Here is a 22518-nt window from a genome sequence, read left to right as displayed (position 1 = left end):
TACGAGGGTTATCAGAGAAGTAATCATTGTAAAGTTCTATGTGAGCTTCCTCCCGATTTCTTAATATGTTCGGGCGTTTGCCCTTCTTGGAGCCACCGCCTCGGCGCTTTTGATTACCACCCGATGTGATGAGGTGACGAGCAACGTCCGTAGTAACTTGAGCTGCATTCATGATTACACGTAATCGATCGTTGGTTTGTCCACACATAGTCAAGAGGTTGTTCAACGATAAAGGGTGTTGATCAGGTGGCTCAGCCATCTTATGATGATAATGGACCAAAAATCTAATCAAAGCGGTTTTGATCAAATTGCATTTCTTCATCACAATCCGATCATATCACCCATCAGGGTGAAGATCACCTATCACCCTGATGTCATAGCCGGATGAATATGACACAGGAATATCTCTCGCGTGGCTCAATTGGTAATTGGTCGTTTTCACTTACACGGCTGCGGTTTTGTCAAACACCGCGTAAAATGTTTGTACAGGTCAAGACCTGTTGAACTGTCATTGTATAGACGGTGTTTATTCACGCCGTGGGTGGAGATGCTCTAACCTGCGCCTTGTGCTTGACTAGTGTACAATTTTGATCATGGGGGGAAAACTAAATGTCCTGTAGCTTTCAACATGTCACAAGTTGAAAGCTACAGTACATGTAGTTTTCACCCAATGATCAAAATTGTAAAATACGTCCATAAAATTGATACCACATATATATGGCCTCTGCACCTGGTAATGGTAGTGCGTAGCCGAACCGAGTTATCATAAATATTGGTGGTATTACATGTTCCAAAAGGCATGAACAAAGAAAGGAAGAAGTGTATATATATTTAAATCTGTAAGAATGGCATGGGAAAATAAAGGAATAAGTTTATATTTTTTGAAATCTTTAAAAAAGGCATGAACAAAACAAGGAACAAGGTTATTATATATATTGAAATCAGTTTGTTTCTCTTAAGCTATGTTACTGGTGACATTATGCTTCCCAAATAAATAAGAAAGAGTGGTCCCAGCGGAATGAAATGTAGGGGATTCAATGGAACAATGGCATCTGGCATTGGTCAGAGGTGTAAAAATTTATGAAGGGGTTGAGTTTTGATAGGGTGGGGAAACCCTGTCCACCAAAATTATTATTTGTTTATAGAGTGTCATTGGACTGAGGTGTACAAAGTAATCAATAACCAGGCCCTTAGAAGCTCACTAAGTGGAGATATTGGACAGAGGTGTACAAAGTAATCATGATACAACCCCCTTAGAAGTTCATCAACTTGATATCACTATGGAAGTGATATCAAAGTGATATCATTTCCTTGTGTACAACCAAATTGTCTATGATAGAGTTGCACAACAAGCAATGTGGTTGGGGGAATTCTATAAGTTACGACATTTTATGGGAGACAGTTTGTGTCCAACCAATAACATGAGCAACTCTAATCAAACCACAAACATATATGAAAGTAAAACAAATGGCTTGGTTCTTTGGTTTAAATAATATATAACAATTGCGCAAGAGAATCACCGGATGGGTGATTCCAACAGATAAGTTATATGTTACACTGGTTAGAAGATGCAACACATTTAAGGATAGAGTTGGCCAAGGGGTAATGACCATTGGCCTGAGGCTGAGGAGGGTATTAAGAGTTTACAACCTTTTACGGGGGTATGTGTTCAAAGTAAAATGGTTAGAAGAGGCAAGACATTTAAGATAGAGTTGGCCAAGGGGTAATGACATTTGGCCACTGCAAAGTAACACTCCAAAAGATCATTGGCCTGAGGCTGAGGAGGGTATTAAGAGTTTACAACCTTTTACGGGGGTAGGCGTTCAAAGTAAAAGCCAAGCATTGTGGAGTATAAGGGAACAATGCTTTAATACCGTAGTCATGAGGTGTAGAAAGGTATTAATCAATTACAAACTTATATGGGGTCATCTAAGGGGGTATGTGTTCAATGTAAAAGGCAAGTTGTACACTTGTTGATCATGCAACAGATATTCCCCCTTGCCTTTGTGCAAGGGGGAATTGTTCCCTTGTTGGAAAACAATGGAACTATTTATTAATGCCTTAGCCTCTTAGGGTAGAAAGGTACTAATGAATGACATACTTTGATGGTGTAAGTGATCTAAACCATCCTTCCATGGAAGATATCTGTGGTCCTTTGCGCATATCTCTATGCGCGGTATCCGTCATTCTTTGCGCGAGTGCATCAGATGATATATCAAACGGAGTATGTAATACAATGGAACATTCCAAGCTTTCTATGCCCTGAGGCGTAGAGAGGTATCAAGATATTTACAATGTCACTATTTATTAATGCCTTAGTCATGTAGTGTGTAGAGATGTATCAATGAATGACAACCTTTGATGGTGTCATTCATTGTTCTAAACTATTGTGCATCTCTCTATGCGCGGTATCCGTCGTATTTTGCGCAAGTGCATCATATGATATATCAAGCGGAGTATGTAATAAATACAATGGAACATTCCAATCTTTCTATGCCCTGAGGCGAAGAGAGGTATGAAGATATTTACAATGGAACTATTTCTACATGCCTTAGTCATGTTGTGTGTAGAGATGTATCAATGAATGACAACCTTTGATGATGTAAGTGTTATAAACTATACGTCTATGAAATGTATCTGTCATCCGTTGGCCAAGTGCATCATATGTATATATGATACACACACTTGGGCAAGGATTAATGGTGGTTGCCCAAGTGTGAGTCATTGGTTCATTGGATCAATCCAAAGTCCATGATTAATGGTGCTTTGTAAGGACATTGGATCATTGGACCAAACCAAAGTCCTTGCCTGGCCTCAGGTCTAAAATCATATTATGGCACCAATTATGGTTTGGGAATACAATGGAGTCAGGCAATACAATGGAACATTCCAATCATTCTATGCCCTGCCCTGAGGCGTAGAGAGGTATCAGTATATTACATCCTCTTATGGGGGTACGAGTTCATTGAGTATAAACAAGTGTAACAGAAATTCATCAGTTACACTTGTTAGACATGCAAAATATACATGATACAGTTGCGCAAGAGGTGAAGGTATAATTTTTGGAGTTCATAATAAACTCCAACAAAGTCATCTTTTTATGGGGGTACAAGTTCATTGAGTATAAACAAGTGTAACAGAAAGTCATCAGTTACACTTGTTAGACATGCAAAATATACATGATACAGTTGCGCAAGAGGTGAAGGTATAATTGTTGGAGTTCATAATAAACTCCAACAAAGTCATCTTTTACACTTGTTAGACATGCAAAATATATATATCTCAGTTGCGCAAGGGGTGAAGGTTGAATGGCCATACATTGCATTGCCATTGGACTGAGGTGTAAAAAGATATTGAGAACATACACAGTTTAATTTCATTTAACTCAGGTATGCTGTGAAGGGTCAGCAATAATCAACAAAAGGATAGGTATGTGAGTAATATATGAAAGATGGTTAGAAATATAAAGCTCTTGTATGAAACAAGATAACATAGTGCCACTCACTTGAATGGCCAGTGGATTGTGAGATTGGTGGTAGATATCATTGATACCGCCTTGGTTATGCCTGGCAGTTATAATCTTGTTTTGGAATGCAGTATTCATTTCACAGCATGAGTTATCTTTCACAGCACATCAAACATACGGGTTATAACCCTTCAAAATTCAGAACCGCACCAAAATCAATGTCCTTGAAAACCAAATTCTCACAATTAATTACAAGGAAACGCCAAGCAATCTTAGTTGATTGCTTTGCATTTCCAAAGCACAAGTACTCTACACCTACTGTTGAGTATAGGGTGTATAAATTGTAAATTCAACCCATACACAACAAAAGAAAACACACTAGCCTTTTGAAGACCCTCACTTCAGTAAGAAAACATATTGTTTATTTCATGTATCCGAGTGGACGAAAAATCTTTAAAGTGTTTGACCTGGAAGAGCATCTTGATGATAAAAAATGGGCTCCAAAGTGTGTTATACCAGTGATGTCATATACCAGTGTAATGTCATAGAAGCGACTAAACTCGACCAAAGAGACGACTGAACTCATCAAAACTAAACACAAAACTAAACTAAACTAATCAAGGTTTTAGGCAAGCAGTTGATCATTACACCAACTTTTGGATAGAAGGATGTAAGGACTCGAACAAAAACACGCAATCAAGGAACCCTAAAATATGTTGGCTGACCAACAAATAAGCCAGAATACATATCACCCATTTACATGATTCCGAGTAAAATAAACAAATTGTTTGTTACGACCTTACTGATAAAGTAATTGGAATCACAGAAGTTAGGTTTAACCACGTACTAACTAAGAGAGATTTTACTCACCGATATGTAAAAGTTCTACTTCTTCCACTTTCTATCTTTCAGATTGACTATATCCTCGGCATCCCTAATGTGACGTTCACAATTGGACTTATAGTTAAATTGCTCATCAGTACCAGCCTTTGCACAGGCACGGGCCATCCTGTGAGTGATCTGAGATGAACACCCCAGGCGGGTGTAATGAACTTTCTGGCCCAATTCGTTTATGTCGTCCTTTTCCTTTGAGGGTAGAGTATGATGGAAAGTAGTCTTACCATTCCAAGCGATTTGTACCGCGTATTTTGTGCCTAAGTTGAAGGCCACTCTGTACTCAGGAAATATAAACCAGCCCCCAACAAGGTAATAGCCTTCACATTCAGTTACTATCTTACCACTCTCACTATCAAATGGGTACCAAAGACAGTATACCTTGCCCTTATCATTGTCGGTATGCGGCTTATTGTAGAAACCTTCAAACGTAAAGGCAAAATTAGCCGCAAAGTCAAGCGGACCGGAAGGTTGAAATCTTGAAGTCGAAGCCATTGACGGAGCTTTGAGTTTGTTTAGCTCGTTACGTGCGATAAGGAATCCTTGATCACAGAAACTTCAAAATCGAGCACCAACACGAGAACCAAATCCAGGAAGATTACAGAGGAAACACTTGTATAGCCGCTTTGAAGCGCCTTTCATAGGCATATAAGGAGAAATAAGGATATCACTTGAATAGCCTACGGTTTGTCCGAAACAGAACATTTTACCCGAAATCAGGGCAGCATTCGTAGTCAATGGTTTCTTCGGCTTAACAGTTGCAAGAGGTGTCATTTTTGTGGAAGGTTCCTCAGATAGGGCCAATTCATTATAGTCCATATCATCCGATTCGGCATTGTCCACGTCAGAAGGTGGGAGTGAAGATAGGGGCGAAGATAGGGGTGTTGAATTAAGAGAGGACAGTGGGGAAGAATCGAGAGCTTGATCAATAGTATGTGATTCCAAAGTGAGACTTTGTTCCATAACGCCATCTACATCCATATCCATGTCAATGTACTCGGTATCAGAAGGCGGGAGTGCAGATAGGGGGGAAGAGTCCATTAACGTAAGAGGGCATGACAATTGGTCAGGAGTTGAGACCCGGTGAAGTGCATGATCAACAAGACTTTGGGATATGTTCGTCGTATCTTCTTGCAATATAGGTCCAGGTGAACTTGGGCGGCCATCGGGATGCTGGTCGGTCGGATTAATCACAGTTGGACAACGAGGGAGGGGTAACCGTCTAAATAGCTTAGTTGCCATCATGATTGTGGTAACATCCTTTTCATGTTTCTCTCGTTCCTCAGAAGTTATAGATTCCAGGTCGTCATACAAAAATGTGCAAATAAGCTTCTTAGATTGGCGATCAACAAATTGTCCATTACCATGGGTGACAATAGTATAGAGATTGTTTACTATCTCCATGGTCCGTTCAAGATTTTCGAAAGGGAGGATAGGGTCGTCAAATCGAGTTAACTTGCGATCAAAAGTTCGTTTTGCTGAGTTAGCAGACTGATCAGCCTGCTTCGCTGCCAAAAACCGAGCAGCCTTAACAGAAGGCAGGCGACTATAATAGGACACTTCATTAGTCTAACATTTATGTGATTCCGCAATAAGTACGATATTGACATACGTATTTTCTTTACCACTTGCCTTCACCTTCACCACACGCGGTAGAGGCTCGGGTACATTTTCAAACCCCTGCTCGCGATACTGATCCAAAGCCCTTTGCCTGGAAAATTTACATATCAAATGGGTGAGTCAGTCAAAGGAAGTTAAGCGTGGTATTAATGATAACAGATAGAAAGTTTACTAACACTAGTCGACCTTTACCCGAAGTCGGATCAGGCCCTAGCACAGCGAATTTGCAAGCTGGGTGTAGCCAATTGCCAGTACTTGGGTAACCATCCGGGGCCAGGAGCTCATGTGGTACATGAGCATATGATTTTCCAGTGCGGAAAGGCTGGGGGAGCTATAAGTAGTAGGAGGAGGTAATAGTATGGAGGATGTAAGTAAAGTTAATCCAAGCCATAAATCACGGGTTGTAGCTTACATCCTGATCGCTGAAACCTGTTTGACGTTTTACATCAATGGGCTTTAGAAGATCCGAAAGATATGTTACGCCAGGCAAAGCAGTGGAAACACTATAATTAAGTTTCACCTTGGTTAGTTTACATCGATAGAACGTTTTGTGAGCATTATAACCTCACCTCTCATTTGATCCAATAGGGAATTTGTCCCTCTTGCGTTTCTCCCATCCAGGATCTAGGTCAGTCGACATCGTGCCTGGCTTTGAAACCGCCGCAAATCATGGCTTAGTACTTAGTTTCGCAAGGTCATCTCAGCACCTGGGATGACATGGGAAACATACATATCCGGGGCGAGTGGAAGAAGTTGCAATCTGGATGGATGTCTGGTTATGCAGAAGCCGTCTCTCCACCCAGTTGCAACTACTACCGCTCACCCCAGACCTGTAGTATCATAATCATCCCAAGCTAGCCAAAGATGATTGCTCCAATAAACAAATGAACGAATAGTAAAGAAATGATAACTTACTGAGCTGAAGGTGATTCAAGGGTAGTCACCTCCGGACTCAATCGGCTGGGTTCAAAGCTGTTGATACGAAATTGATAACTTGATAAGCCAGTTGCCGAGGAGCTGAACGAACGCGACAAAAATGGACGAAAATGTGTTAGAAAAAGTAAGCGGAACCAAGATGAAGGGAAAGGTGACTGACCGGAGAGGGTTCGACGTGAAAGGTGGAGTTGTACGATGAACGGCTGTGGATGATGGGGTGTGGAACTTGGCCCTAGTGTGGATTGTGCCACGTAAGCACGTAAAAAGTCGTGTGAAGTGAATTGACCTACATACATACAAGGCCATACTTACACTAATGGTCATTAAATTACACAAATATTAAGACCCAGGATAAAAACCAGTTAGTTACGTCCAACATATGAATTATCTACATGTAATATCATTGGTCACCTTAAATCACATAACATTGCCCCTAAATTTAATTGATTGGTTTTGTCGAAATTTTAACACACTTAAATGACGACCCTACAGTACGCTCCTGAATATCTTGTAGAACCCCCAGTGGCTGGCAAAGGCTCTACACAATTGATATCTTGACGGTGGAAATATTATTTATTAATACCATTCACAAACTAACAGAATATTTACAAACTGTACAGTCAAATCAACAAAGGGCGCATTCGAATCTTTTGTACCAGGGATTTGGAAAACTTCATAGGCTCGTGTCATCATGAGAATGTAGCCTGCTTTGAAAATAAATTGAAATGAGAGAGCTGAGAGTGGAAGTTGAAATCCCATTTCTTTGGAAACATTAAAGTAATCAGTCTGACATTAGTCCCATGGTCTCCTGAGGTAAATCGGTGTTAGAGTGAGGGTCACCAGCAGTGGTATCAATTGTTTCAACGATGCCGTCCGGGTCAGGTTTGCCGGCCTGAACGACACGATTGATAATATAATTTTTCATTTTAATATCTTCAATCCAAATGTCCACTTCGTCATTGGAAAGATGGCCAGGCCCCTTTGAAAGCATCAGGTCTGTGATACGGCTCTGCGGTGTGCAAATAAAATTCAGCTTGATATCACCGCGAAAGGTCTTTGCTTCAAAGGCGGCCTTCAAGTTGGGAACTTTAGGATGTGCGTCTCCCCTGCCCATATAACCCCCACGAAGGTACGGGGCTTTTCACGTATTTTGATTAGCAATTTTATGATGTTTTATGTGTGATAACATGGATTTGTGCTTACCTATCAATCCATTAAGGGCGTTCGCGAGCTCGGTCCGTCTTTGGGCTTGTCGTGCTGCACCTTCACACATAGGCTTAATTTCATTTCGTTTAGGGCGCAGATGCAGTGGTGCCTTCGTTGATTCGAAAGTGAAGCACTCGAGTAGGTGATTCTTTTGTTGGTTGCGGGCCCAGCGATCACAAGAGGTGAACTCATTCTGAAAAAGGGCTCGTGGGGCCGACGTTCCTGGGTTCCAACTTGCGACGAGAAGGTGAAATTGTAAATTGAACTGATTTTTTAATACGTGGAGCTAAAGGCAGGAGAGAATGGTTGTGAAATCATTTGATGTGTTAGTAAATTAACTTTGAAGATACGCTTTAGTATGTAATTAATAGCTAGGTTACCTGTCGAACAATCTTGCTGATTTTGAGTGTCATTAAGTTCTCCATCGATCGATTCTTAGATTTCCCACTGTGCCTCCACAAGCGGGCCTGGTACAAGTCATGTGAGACTTTGGTTAAATTGACTAGGCGCTCAAATACTGGAACATATTTATCGACTTCGTCTTGGCTTAGCGGTTCTAAGGTTGAAGCAGGGGTTTTAGTAGAGGGGGTCTGTTCCAGCGGAAGATTGGGAGTAATTCCTAATGGGGTTTTAGTTAATGCATACGCCTCGCTAGTAGCTACACATAATCGCTCGAATAGACGAGGGGTGAAGACTTCATGTTCCTCTTCGTTATAGGTGGACCACGTGGATCCGACGATGGCATTACGCTCCTTGAAGCCAACTGATGTTCCTTTAGGTGGCACTAAAAAACCGTAATTGGTTGGAATGTTAAGTTAGTAAACTTATATTTTATGTAACGTTGAAGAGAGATTGAAGTTGATTTGTCTTACTTGTGGTTGTTGTTGCCACGACACTATAGGTCTGGTAGTTAGTGTACATGTTTGGCTCGCGAGCCAAAGGTCCTTCAAGTCTAATAAGGTGAATGTAAAAGATGAGGAATTAGTCAATTTGGAATCGATCCAGTTGGGATAAGGGGGATATGACTTACAGAGCTTCGTCCAATACTCGGCGGCTACATTTGAGGACCAGGCAGAGCATGGTCTTATCCAACTCGTAGTCTGATTGTAAGGCTTGTGCCTCATACAGGCCAGTAGGTGAGAGGTTCTTGGGGAGAGTTAGAGATGCAAGTGCTTTTTGCGCGTGCTCCGTTCCCCATTTCCGTCCGAGGTCCCGGTAGTTGGTGATGGTGGGCACCATGTTGATGTCGAGATCGTCATCTTCTTTGTCTGGATCGGGAAGGATGGGGGGTTCAATTGCAGTTTCATTGGGTCGTGCTCGTTTCCGGGAGGTTCTTTTTGGCTGTCCTTGAGTGTGAGAAGCTTGAGGCTGACTTTGTGTAGCTCTTTGTTGACGCGCGGTTGTAGTGATAGGGGGAGTGATAGGTCTTGCGGTTCTAGTCGAGGTAGTGACAGTGGCAGGGGGAGTGAGAGGGGGTGGCAAGTTCCATTCGCTGCCAGAATCGCTTTCGTTTCCAGGTTCGCGGTCAGGACTAGGAGGAGGAGGTGACGACGCCGCCCGACGTCTTCGAAGTCCAGGACGCATCCGTTAGGAGGTAGTGGGCGTTGTGTATGATACGGTGAGGGAAGCTTGATGAGGATAAGGGCGTCTGGAGGTGGGGTGTTCTTATTGGTAGTGATTGATGACGAGTCGTGGGTTTTGGTTTCGGGTGTGGTGGTGAGTTGTTTTTCGAGATGGTGACTTTTGGTATTTGGTGGTGAAATTTTTTTAGTGGTAAGTTTTGGTTTGCGGTGGTGATGTTTGTATTGTACATAGGTTGTTTTTTGTGATGGTGACTTTTTGTACTTGCTTGGGGGTGATATTTTTCGTGGTGGTAAGTTTTATATTGTAGTGGTGATGTTTGTAGTGTAGTGGTGATTTAGTTTTCCGGGTGGTAAGTTTTTTCATGTGGTGGTGATGTTTGTACTGTAGTGGTAAGATATGTAATGCAGTGGTAATTTGAAGTTCGGGGTGGTGAGTTTTTCAATGCGGTGGTGAGGTCTTTGCTATGGTGGTGATATGTTGAATGAGATGGTAAGTTCTCATGCTTAGGTGGTAATGGTATTTGTATGTACGTGAGTTCACCAAGGGGGTCCCCTTGGAAAAGTGGGGACTTGGCCATTTTCATTGTGTAGTGAGGATGACCCTAGGAGCAGCTATGCAACTAGCTAATTCTATAGGGACGTTTTCGGAGTACATGCGATGATGCAGTATACAGTATCATCCAATACATTAGGTGCGATCCAGTGCGCACAGGTGAACCTAACACATAAAAGCAAATTAGATTTTGTTGATGCTTTAGTCAATGAAGGTACAAAGAGAAAGATAAGACTCACTTTACCAACTTTTTGAGTTGATATCCAATCTGTTACTATCTTTAGTACTTTATGGTCATCTAAAATTGAAGGGTGTGGTGTTGAAAGGCCTCACTGTGATATAGACAATTGATTATGTATCACAATATAACAGGCTTGCTTTTGAATGCAAGCAGCATGAGCCTTCCCCGTCTCAGAGCCAGTTAGAGGTGCTTGCCTTTGAAGTAAAGATGTTGCTGCAACATCCATTGAAGCCTTCATGCTAGAGCAACATTTGTTGGCAAGGTTGAGTATTTTTTGACGATGATTGAACTTGCAGAGCTCAGCCAAAGAATCAAATTGGTGCATTGCGATGGGAACAGAGCTGGTGTTGCGGTCATAGAATGATACAGCTTTCTCAATTGATTCATTTAATTTGAACCACTGTTCATTTATTGATTTAATTTGTTTATCAGTCTTGACAATGGGCAAAGGTGCTTGATTGAGAGCCTGAGAAGTAATGTGATCTAATTGGTCAATAGCAGCCTCCTCAAAGCCAGATTCTGATCCACTATTTTCTTCGGAATCACATTCAGATTGAAGTTTGTTTTGATGATTAAACTTATTCAAATATTCATTCTCATTGTCCATAAGCTCATAATCTTCAAGTTCCATCTCGTCTTCATCATCGGTATCATGTTCACTATTACATTCACTAATATACATGCTTTCATCAAAGTCTGTGTGTTTAGTATCTTGCATTTTGACTTTGACATCAATGTTGAACTAGTTTGCATTTAGAGCAGACCATAGCAGGTGAAAATTTGCCCTAGTGTGCAAGCCGATTCCCGCCCGCGGGTCGGACACATGTACCAATGCATCCTTCCACAAGAAGAAGCCGCAGCCATCCACAGTTTCTTGTACGTTCCAATATGTTGTAGTATTTAAAGCTCAACAAGAGCTTTACAACACCTAAGAAGGGATAATCTACTACGTGTAATATAGTAGAAGTTGCCTAAAGACTGCCTTCTTCAAAGAAACCAGCACAAGGGCACTTGCTGACCACTTTGTGATAACAGAGAACAAGATAAAGGCACCAGAGAAATAAAGCAATACTGTTGTGTAGTATTATTCCCAGTTTTAAGTGCAAAAGAGTCCACACACTATGTTTATTACTAGCAATACTGTTGTTAAGTATTATTCCCAATTGACTTTTAGTCTTTAACACACGTAAATAAATTTCTCCTTGCTTTGAAGGGGCGGATTTAAGTGATCTTAGTACAAATATAGTAAATAAATGATGATTTATAACACTACAACAAAGGTATAAGATGCAGAAAAGGGAACAACAATCCCAAAATTATCAAAGAGTATATATATCCACATGTAACAACCTCTACAACAGTCAACAGCCTCAAAAACCAGTCAAATCCGCCTAAAGAATCCTAAAAACCATGTAATGACGCAATGTAATGATCTTGTTACCAATGTATGATGTAATCTTCACAGCTAAAAGTGATCAATGACGCAATGATGTAATGTACAGCACTTCTTAAGATGAATACAGGTGATTTTTTCCTTGTAAACTAGCTGAAAACCAAATTTTGAGATTACGAATTTTTTCAGATGTGCTCCAATTTTGATCTACTATAGTGCATCTTGTATCCCTCGTGATACTGATCATTTCTGACACCCATATGACCTACTTCTGATGAGTGATGAGTAAGATATTGAGCTGTGAAGTTAAGGTTTTTGGTGTTACATGTTGACTTGTGACTGTAAATTCGAGATTCACACCAATTTCTTATTTGCCTTATAACTTTTTTCATACACCTCCGTTACTAATAATTTAAAGATTGTACATTATGTAATCCACTCTTCTGCGTTGAATGAGCTATTTATCAACTTAATCTGACGTCATTTGACATATGTAATAAGCTGAAAACCTTCATTTTTGACAAAATTCACCCATTTTCTTCACTTTCCACAGCTACTACTCTCTTTTTCTTGCTCATGTAATATGACATTATCTTCTATAACCTTAAAAATCCCGGAAAGTCCTCTTGGCAACCCTAATTTCCACTCCTACCACCATTACATATGTAAACTACACGCATAACCCTTGTTTACCAACTTTGAAAAAGTACCTTTCTCCTAATAACTTCTGTTTTTCCTTATCAACCTTGAAGATTAAAATTGTTACTGTATAATAAACTGTTGTTCTTTCATATTCTAACCTTACTAAACCCATAAACCTAACATTAATACCCTAAAAAACCATTTCCAACTTTTACACCTATATTTTCGAATTTTTCTTATCTTTTCTTTTTCTGTCTTTTTATAATAACTTTGTAAGTAAACTATGTTGATCTTAAGAATAATTTTGAAATGAGATGACATAATATTGAGCCAATAAGTATACATAAGCCTCTAAGAGCTTCAATTGATCTGAAATCCTGAATTTCAAATTTCCTGCTACACTGAAGTTTTCTAATACAGTCGTTCCAAATTCTGTTGTCAATCTGAAATTTAATAAAATAATAAATTGGCCAATACAGGCCAATTTATAAGCATAGCCTTCAATCGAGATTGGGATATCTCGACTGAAGCTGTTGACCATTTCCAGTATTCCGTAACCCTCGATCCCACCACTTCACCCATATCCACAACACCTATACCATTACCACCACCGATACCACAATGCCCACGAGGACCACTAAAAAACAACGTGCGGACAACGCAGCACAAGCAAAGAAAGATTTGTAAGTTTCTTTTCAATCATTTCTTTTGATCATTTCTTGTTGACCATTTCTTTCGATCGTTTCTCTGTTGACCATTCCTTTTGGTCATTTCTTTTGTTCATTCCGACTGATTGTTTTTTCTTTAGTCAAGCCCGACGAGACCGAGTGGCTGGGCCAGAAGGCCTCAGTCCTGATCTTGGAAGAGGTGGAACCCCTTGCCATTTCAACAAGTGAGTTTCTTTTCAAATTTCTTTCTTCAAATCATTTCAATTGCTGATTGCCTTTGATTTGGTATTTTAGAGACGGGCATCATTGGGAAACTTGTGCCACTGGCGAACGTCAATATCTTAACACCGAGGTCTTTCATATCGACCCATTTGCTCCAGTAGGCCACCGAGAATTCCGTTGTCGACTCCACCTCGAAACCAACAACGGTGAGTTCTTTCCTTACAACTTGTCTTCTCCCTGTCCTTTCTTTCCCTTCTTCCTTATTTTTGGTTTATTGTTTTCTTATTCTCCTGTTTCTCTTTTCCCAATCCACTCAACTGTTTTTAGCCCCACAACCGGCTCAAGAGGCTATACAAGTCGAACATGGTCACCAAGACCCAATGTTCACCACTCCAACAAACGACAACCGAGCTTCTCCGAGTAAGTAAAATCTGATCTATGCCTACCGCAATTGGAGGAATTGTAACTGATCATATTTTCATTCAGAACCACATGTTGAAATCGATTTGACTCGATCACCACCACTCCCAGCACCCGCCTACTCGGTTCAACCTGCACCTGGTGTGGAGTTTGAGGCCAAACCGAGTCACGTCAAGATCTGGTTTCATGTCTTCAGCGCGATTCCAAAGACCAAGGCCGAGATGCAATCTGGAGCCACCCAGAAGTACAGTGACTATACCACCGCAGAGCCCTTCAATGCCACGATACAGGTGCACGGTGCTCACCTCATCGATGTACGGGATTCAATCTTCGATGCTTGTGATGCTCACAAGACGGTTTGTGGATCTATCCTCAAGGAATCTTTTGAAGAAGGCCACCTTCAATTCAAAAGTTACGTCGCTGGACGTGGAGACTTTCTTAAAACAGATATGAAGACTATTGCAACGGAGGAGATCCTGGATAAGTTTAAGGAGACGATGATCAAAAATAAAGATAGTGAGGTGGGTTTTCGTCTTAACATGGACAACCCAAAGACGGTCAGACGTTTGAAATCAAAAGTCAGTTCTTTTTCTTTCCATTTCTTTTCTATTCTTTCCTTTTTATTGTTTGATTGCTCATGTTATCTTTGATGGATTGAACAGGAGGACGAGTTTGATCGATCGACTGTCAAGAACCATCCAAACTCATTGACTCCAGCCCGAGTCAGCGAGTTAGAAATGCTAGTAAGTGCTCTTTTTTGCTTTGTTTTCAATCAATATGTTTATTGATTCCTTCTTTGTTACAGGGAATCAATGTTCGACCTGACTGGCAAAAAGCCAGAGTGGGGCTCATGAGACGATTTGGGTGCATCTCGATTGGAGGTAGAGAATGCATGGGATGCATTAATCCAGCAAATACTAAGGAAGCAGTGTATTTGAGCCATGCGATGATGGACACTTGGGCTCAAGACGCGGTGAGTCTTCCTTTTCATCCTTCTCATTTTCCTCATCAGAGTTTTCTCATCAATCATTTCTATTTTTTAGGTGATGCATAAGCACGGTGCTACTGAGCTTCTACCACCCACTGGACGAACTGAATTTCGATGGATTCCAATCCACCCTAAACCCGGTCGACGATCGGAATACACTGCCGATACCGTTCAATCAACCTCACAGATTCCTGACAATCGACCTGAGTCGCCAGCACCTCTTCCTTTGCCTGAGTTTGAAGATTATCTCAAATGGGCTAAGATTGCGCCCAATGATCAAGCAACCCGAGCTCTTCTAGTCAAATGCGACATTATCAACTTCAAAGCATTCCTGTCTCCCTCAATGGATGTTACTGCCCTTGAGAGGTTGGGATTTGCTTTTGGCACCGCTGTCCGTCTACATGATAGTGCACCATCATATCGTACCGACCTCAAGGAGCGCAAGGCAATGCAAATGGCCTATCTTGACCAAATAAAAGATCAATGAAAGATTATGCAATTGGTAATCAGTCTTGTAAACATTACTTATCCTTGTAGCTCAACAGATTATTGTTGTATTCATTATTAACCCCCCCAAACAACTGTATGACTGGTTATATGTACTGCTGAAATTAAAAACATGATTTTGTGATGTATTGATCCATAAGATGAGACTCTGCCCCAAGTGAGAGACAATTCAAATGAGAAGTAAAATTTTCTAGTGCTCTCCCGTCTTATTTTTTGATTTGATAAATCCATTGATAAGACTTGAAAATAACATTCAGGTTCATCAGGAGATTTCTACATCTTTTGACTTCTGAGATGTGTGGTTTCTTTGATTGCTCAGATTTTATTCAAAAAATTAAAACTTGATCCATGAAAAGAAACTCTTGAATCATCAATTCTCTCATAGAAACTTGGGGCAGTAGGAAAAAAACGCAGAATGGGTATGAGAGCCCTTTTTGATTTCTTAAACACAAATAAAGAAGTTTTTTTTGAAACAGGCTGCTGGACTTGTAGTGATGATTTAAAAGTGAAACTGTAATCATACAATAAGTCCTTTAAAGATTAAGATGATTACCCGGTATTGAAATATCCACAAGTCTTGTAAAGACTCATTATCAATGAGCTGGTACAAACCTCGCTCATCACCACTAGCATACAACCCAGCTTATCAACAGCATTATCCAACATCCGGTTCCTCCTAAGCCTGTCTTTAAATACATTGAAGAGCCGCTCGATGGGGTTGAAATCCGGCGAAAGGGGTGGTAGATAGCGTATGAGAATCCCCATCTCTTCGCACATCTCTTCGATCGCTCCACCGCGATGAATGGTGGCGTTGTCCAACACCAAGACCGAATTACGAGCTGGATACGGATTCATCACTGGAAGCTGGAATTGATACATCATCAGTTTGAATGATTATCAACCAGAAGCTTAAAGAGATGAACAACTTACCAGGAGGTGCTTCAAGAACGCCTCAAAGTCGACTCGAAGATAGGAACCAACTTGTGAGTGGGCTGCCAACAATCCCATCTCACATACAGCTGCAAGCATGCTGTAGTGAGGTCCAAGTCGCTTTTGTTTCAATTTTGGTGGACGTTTGCCTTGCTTGGATCGAACCTTTGAGCGCATCACATCTAGTGTTTGGAGCCCGGTCTCGTCTAATTGATGCAATAGTCATGCTACAGGTCAGTTATTGAGTCAGTTATCAAAGACAGAAAAAAGGAATCAAGCTTACCCATGAACACAAGACATTTGTGTGGGATATTGGCAAGCCGAATTGAATAATCAGTTCGAAGCTTGGGTGATTGATTGGGATCGACCTTGGAAGCTTTGTGAACCGTAAGACAGAGCCGTTCTTTCAAGTCGTTGGCGATGGTCTGTAAAGATGCAGGGGTATCGGTATGATTGTACATCGCCAACTGGATCTCGTCAAGGAATAGAGTTGGATCGTCATCGATGAGCTCGACCATGAATGCACAATCTTCGGCCAAATAGATGGTGTGACGACCTCGTTTCTCATAGGTATCCGGGTCTCTGACTACAGCGTGGGTACGTTCGTAGAGTAACTTCCATCGTGAGAAAGAACGTGGACAGATGTCGGTGGTAAGTTTGTCGTTGATTTCGTCGATTGATTGACCTCGAAGCAATTTGTTGACGGCAATAACTTTGACTTCAGCGCTGTACTTGATGAACGGCATTTTGAGTGGAAGGAATTGGAATCTGATGTGTCGAATAGGAAGTGTTGTGGTGATATCGAGGGTTATGGAGTGTGGTGGGATCAAGGGTTATGGAGGTGGATGAAACGGTCAACAGCTTCAGTCGAGATATCCCAATCTCAATTGAAGGCTACTTATAAGCATAAATTGGCCTGTATTGGCCAATTTATTATTTTATTAAATTTCAGATTGACAACAGAATGTGGAACGACTGTAACTTGGTAAAGTGAAGATGATTAATTTTTTTGCTTAATATCATAAATAGATCACCACAACGTTTAACAGTGTACCAAAGGATATTGACATTTCCACAATTCAAGACCAATATCCCACCCTAAAATTAACTAAGCTTCCCATTCAACTCTTCCTATTGTTTGAATCTTGTCATCACAGCTCATCAACATCATATCATATGATTGTGAACAATTAGGGCAGGTAAGTAGGCCACTTTTTCACTTGTTTTGGCCCATAAATGAGCAAAAAAGTGCCATACTTGACCTGCCCTGTTGTATTCCAAAATAATGCTTTAGAAGGACCTCGCCAAATGGTGTCTGCTACCTATCCTGAAATATGAGAATTGATAACCTGAGCACAGCTCACCATCTTTGCAACACTGTTGGTGGGTTGTCTGAAAAGGGCCAAAGGTTCCTTACGACCCTCACCTGTGTCATGCCCACCTTGGAGAGAGCCTTGATTCCGCACAACCTCAGTCAACAAGGGCATTACCAATGACTGAATATCTTGCGTTCTTTTTGGGAATTGGTAAATGGATGCTTGTGACCGGATGAGGCATGCTGCGTTGACTGCGCAGGAAATTTACAAATTGTGATCCGTCCTGGCGGCGGGCGGGAATTGGGAACCACAACTCTGCTGATGCTCACCATAGTGGTGAATTGTGAACATTGGCCCCTTTGTGCAACCCAATTCCCGCCTGTGGGACGGCCAGATGTTACTCATTTGGAATTACAAATAGAGAAATTAAGCATCACAACTCCGTACCGTCAACAATCTCAAATTCTGCTTGGAACTATTCCAAATGCACTTTTTGTAATCTCAACTCATTGCAGCTCACTTCTCATCCAATATCACTCAACATCAAAATCTACTTCTGCATAATCAGAATGCTATTGAAGGACCTTGCAAAACGGAGATGCTCAGCGGTAGCATGATGGATGTTCATTAGCACTTTCATCTACTTTTTTGTGCAAGTGCATAACGTCCTCCTCCTGGCAATAGTATAGACAGAGTCTGTGTATTTTGCACATATCATCACCAATCATTGCCTTGGCCTGATTAAAATGGATGGATCAGCATGTGATGATGTATCCATTTTGATTCTTTGTATTTCACATCCGAACCTAAAAGCATGAGCCACTTCCAGAGAGAAAGGTTGGAACCAATTACTCAATGACTCGCGTTCTCTGTTTGGATTTGGTAATTGGATGCTTTGAGGGATGCTGTGTCGACTGCGCAGAAGCTTTGATTTTTGAAATCCGTCCTGCCGGCGGGCGAGAAACGGGAATCACAAGTCTGCTGATGCTCACGGTGAATCGGGGTTGTTGTGATTGGAATCACAGAAGCTGATCGATCTCGATGAATGGGAAAGTGGAAAGCCGACTTGATTGAAGGGTCTGAAAGTCGGCCCCGTGGGGTCATTTTGAAAATTCTTCGAGTATTTTCTCAATTTAAGAATGACAAGGACTTGCCTCCACGCACTATACATCCATCTGATTCTGAAAACTCATGGAAACTAGCAAACTATTGAGTATCACGTGTTTATTACTCAGCCAATTATAGTTTTTCAGGCACAGCAGGCGATAAAGAGAGAGGAGATATTGTCTGACATATAGCCTGTAGGTTTGTTCGATGGCTAAACTGGATCATTTTTCGTCCCTGAACAGTCAAGGCCTATTCATTTTTCATTTACGGTACTCAAAACAATCAGGTTCGTGCCACCTTTTTCAAAAAATGTCAAAACCATAGATTCAAAGTTGACCTTTTGGCGGGGGAATTCCTGGGAATTCGCTGGAACTTTGTTTTTGGATTTTTCTACAGTTCATTTTCCCCACAAAAACGACATTTTGAAAGCAGGTTTTCAAGAAAGGTAGCACGAACCTGATTGTTTTGAGTACCGTAAATATCCATGTCACTTTGATCACAAGCTAGGTTTTCTGATCTCCAAAAGGCACAAAAGGCAAACAAGATCTCCCAATCATAGCTTGTACCTTTTTTTAATTTTGATCAAACTGGTGATCTAAATTGTAGTCAAATGATACGATGGTTGGGTTTTTTTATTTCGGTGAGATTCGGTGAGGGTGATTGAATTTCTAAGAGGCGATCGAGATTTGTATGTATTGATTTGCGGAAGGGAATTTGAGCTTTAAAAGAAGGTAGAATTGAAAAAATGACCAAGTATGAAGCGACGATGAGGATGAGTTGTAAGTACTTATGTATGGTCGAAATCGATGAAGGATCAGTTGTATTGAGTTCAGGTCAGATTGAAAGTTTCAAGTTGAACTGATTTGATCAAGTTTAGGTACTAAATTTTAAGATGAGCCATCTATGTATGTATGCACATACTAAGTACATAGAGACTTTGACTGAATTTGTTCCTGGTTTTCTGGATTTTAGTTTTACTTTCACTAGTCAAGTGTTAGTCAGACTGACAGACTCTCTTCACTCTAACTATAAAAACTCAAACTCAATTCACCTGAACAGCAAAAACGAAGAAATCACTCATCCTCATCTCAATCACAAACTAACCTCAACCACTAAAACGGAAAACGAAAAACGAAAACCGAAAAGAAATCGAATTGAAGCTATATAGATATCGAATCGAATTGAAAGTTTATAAGACATGATTATCGATTCATCATCATCTTCCAATTCATCATCATCAGAAGTCGAATCAGATCAATTCTTTCAAACTTATTTACCTCATCCTATCAGTGATCATTCAAGTCGTCATTCTTTATTCAAACCAATGCATTCCAATCAATCTCTCGATACTCTTTCAAACCATCAACTCTCTTCTCCTTCTCCTTCTCCCATCTCTTCTTTCGATCCGATCTTAATCTCTGATTCTTCAAACGAAACTTCAAACTCTTCTTCTTCTTCTTCTGAATATTCCACTTCTACTCCTTCTTCTCTTATTCTATCTTCTGCTTCTTCTTCTAATTCTCCTATCATCACTACTCTTCCAATCGAACCTGCTCCTGCTCCTCCTCCTACTACTACTACCACCATTACTACTACTACTACTTTTCATCATCAATTCATCCTACCGGGTCCAGCTTTGGTTTCTTCAAAATGCTTTAATTCTTCTTTAGCTGAAATCACTTATTATCCCCCTCCTAACTTTGGTCTCGTCGCTCCTGGAATCTATAGATCAAGTTTTCCTAATCATCTTCATTTTGAATTCCTCAAAACTTTGGGCCTCAAGAGTGTATTGTAAATCATCTTTCTCTTTTCTTGAACTCTTCCCTTTTTTTTTTTTCATCACACTAATCTTGTTTTGAATTTCTTTTCAGAACACTTGTTCAAGAAAAATATTCACCTGAATGTCTCAAGTTTTATAATCAAGAAGGTATCAAATTTATGCAATTCAGTATACCGGGCAATAAGGTTAGTTTTCTTTTAGCATTTTGATGATTTCATTTCACACGAGTTTTCTAAAAACTTTTTTTTCTCTTTTTTTTAAAAAATTTCAGGAACCATTTGTTCACAGTAGGTCCATTTTGCCCGTTCCGCGAAGAATCTGTGGAAGTGCAAATTTTTGAAACATGTATATATATGATATCCTATATATATATCTTTATATCACATATGAACGTTGAGGACAAAGTGAACTAATTCAAAACAGAATCTTAAACTAATTCAACTTCTTCAAAACCAAACCTACCTTTACATCAGTTCCAGAAGAAAAGGTTCGATTAGCATTAATACACGTTTTGGATGTTAGGAATCATCCGATGTTGATTCATTGTAATAAAGGAAAAGTAAGTGTTCATCTTTCCTCTTGAAAGCTTTTTAAAAGGTTCTAATGATCATCTTGAATGATGTGTGTGTGTTTTTTTGGGGGGCGTAGCATCGTACAGGTTGTTTGGTTGGATGTTTAAGAAAATTGCAACATTGGTCTTCTACTTCAATCTTTGATGAATATAGACGTTATGCCTTTCCTAAATCAAGAAATATGGACCAACAGTTTATTGAATTATTCGATTTAGCACCTGTTAGTTTTCAATCAACTTTCTTTTCTCCTTTTTTGTTTCTTATCAGTCTTGATTTTGAACTTGATTTTGGTTTGGTTCTTGGTATGATTTTTTTTTAGGTTTGGGATGAAATCGATCCTGAGTTTTCACCTGAATGGTTAGACCTATCAGCTTAAAGACATCAGCTTTTTCTTTTCTTCATTTATAAACTCATCCTACACTCATTTAATGTTTTTTTTTCTTTTTCTTTTTTTATCAATTGATTTTTTTTGATTTCTTGACTGCATGAATTTCTTTTTTCACATTTTCGATTTGTTGTTGTTTTCTTTGATTGAACTTTTTCCTTCTTTTCTTTTAACCAATTCGTCTTTATTTTTATATGCCAAGGTTTTGATCTCTGAAGTGATTTACTTTTTACTTATCTTTTTCTTATTATCAAACTAGTGTTTCTCTTTTCACTTTGATTCCATTTAGTTTCTATTTTTGTATCATGTCTTTCTCTTTTTATGACCACTTGATATATCATTCTCATTCTCATCATCTTTTTCTTTTCTCCACAAAAAAAACAGTTTGGTTTGGTTCGTTTTGTTGATTTTTTTTCTGCTTCTTTTTCTTTTGAATTCAGAATAATGAAAAAAAAGACAATTTGATTTGAAAAACTGAACTTTTAAATTCTTGAAAAGATTTTCAATTTTTCTTTTTACCTTTTAAGGACTTTTTTTTTGTTTTTTTGTTTTTTTATTTCCCATTTCAATCTTTATGATTCAGTGTTACATAGACCAAAACTTGATAAATTATTCTGTCTGTTTGTTTTTTTCTTTTTTCTTTTTGCATGATGACCATAAATTTTATTTGACATGATTGTTTATTCTTATCTTATTCAAATCAAGCTTTGTGTTTTGATTGATTGATTGATTATGTTTGTTAACATTAATAATAATATGTTTCTCTCGAATGTTAAATTTGTTTTTTTTTGAAAAGTAAAAGAAGTTGAATTTTACTAGACTCTTGTTATTAAGGCTTTTGAAAGTATGTTTGAATTTGTTTTGGTCTGTATGGTGTCTACTGTTTTTTTCTTTCTTTTGAAAGTTGTGCATATGTGCAAAGAGGTTCTGGAATTCTTTCAATGAAGATGTTTATATTGAATGAGTAACTAACCACAAGAGCTTGTGATCATCTTACTTGTGAAACTCTTGTTTCATAATTGGTGGGTGAGTTAATGGGATGGTCTGGATTACGGGGTCAGACTCAGAGAGGGTCAAGAGTCTAGTGTG

General features: G+C 39.7%; 4 protein-coding genes across 4 annotated transcripts; 2 read left to right on the top strand and 2 right to left on the bottom strand.

Annotated features, from left to right (window-relative positions):
• Nucleotides 1-5929: 5929 nt before the first annotated feature.
• Nucleotides 5930-9706, bottom strand: MELLADRAFT_106484 (uncharacterized protein; the record flags this gene model as incomplete). Its single annotated transcript, XM_007409940.1, has 12 exons — nucleotides 5930-6071; nucleotides 6157-6311; nucleotides 6393-6483; nucleotides 6550-6629; nucleotides 6711-6810; nucleotides 6896-6997; nucleotides 7077-7202; nucleotides 7708-8053; nucleotides 8120-8408; nucleotides 8503-8906; nucleotides 8995-9074; nucleotides 9153-9706. 12 exons carry the CDS (start codon nucleotides 9704-9706, stop codon nucleotides 5930-5932), a joined length of 2469 nt encoding a protein of 822 aa, XP_007410002.1.
• A 1104-nt stretch (nucleotides 9707-10810) lies between these two features.
• On the bottom strand, nucleotides 10811-11217 carry MELLADRAFT_63160 (uncharacterized protein; the record flags this gene model as incomplete). The annotated part of the gene is made up of 2 exons (XM_007409939.1): nucleotides 10811-10840; nucleotides 10867-11217. The coding sequence occupies 2 exons, from the start codon at nucleotides 11215-11217 to the stop codon at nucleotides 10811-10813; spliced, it is 381 nt and encodes a 126-aa protein (XP_007410001.1).
• Nucleotides 11218-14694: 3477 nt separating this feature from the next.
• MELLADRAFT_86396 (uncharacterized protein) lies at nucleotides 14695-15319 on the top strand (the record flags this gene model as incomplete). The annotated part of the gene is made up of 2 exons (XM_007410098.1): nucleotides 14695-14817; nucleotides 14888-15319. The coding sequence occupies 2 exons, from the start codon at nucleotides 14695-14697 to the stop codon at nucleotides 15317-15319; spliced, it is 555 nt and encodes a 184-aa protein (XP_007410160.1).
• Nucleotides 15320-19693: 4374 nt separating this feature from the next.
• Nucleotides 19694-21420, top strand: MELLADRAFT_77769 (uncharacterized protein; the record flags this gene model as incomplete). Its single annotated transcript, XM_007410099.1, has 6 exons — nucleotides 19694-20483; nucleotides 20564-20657; nucleotides 20744-20759; nucleotides 20946-21031; nucleotides 21121-21264; nucleotides 21364-21420. The coding sequence occupies 6 exons, from the start codon at nucleotides 19891-19893 to the stop codon at nucleotides 21418-21420; spliced, it is 990 nt and encodes a 329-aa protein (XP_007410161.1).
• Nucleotides 21421-22518: the final 1098 nt, after the last annotated feature.

This window comes from Melampsora larici-populina, assembly GCF_000204055.1.
Source record: "Melampsora larici-populina 98AG31 unplaced genomic scaffold MELLAscaffold_18, whole genome shotgun sequence".
Classification (NCBI taxonomy): Eukaryota; Fungi; Basidiomycota; class Pucciniomycetes; order Pucciniales; family Melampsoraceae; genus Melampsora; species Melampsora laricis-populina.
The sequence above is the reverse complement of the archived record's forward strand: the minus strand, read 5'-3'. Positions and strand labels throughout refer to the sequence as shown.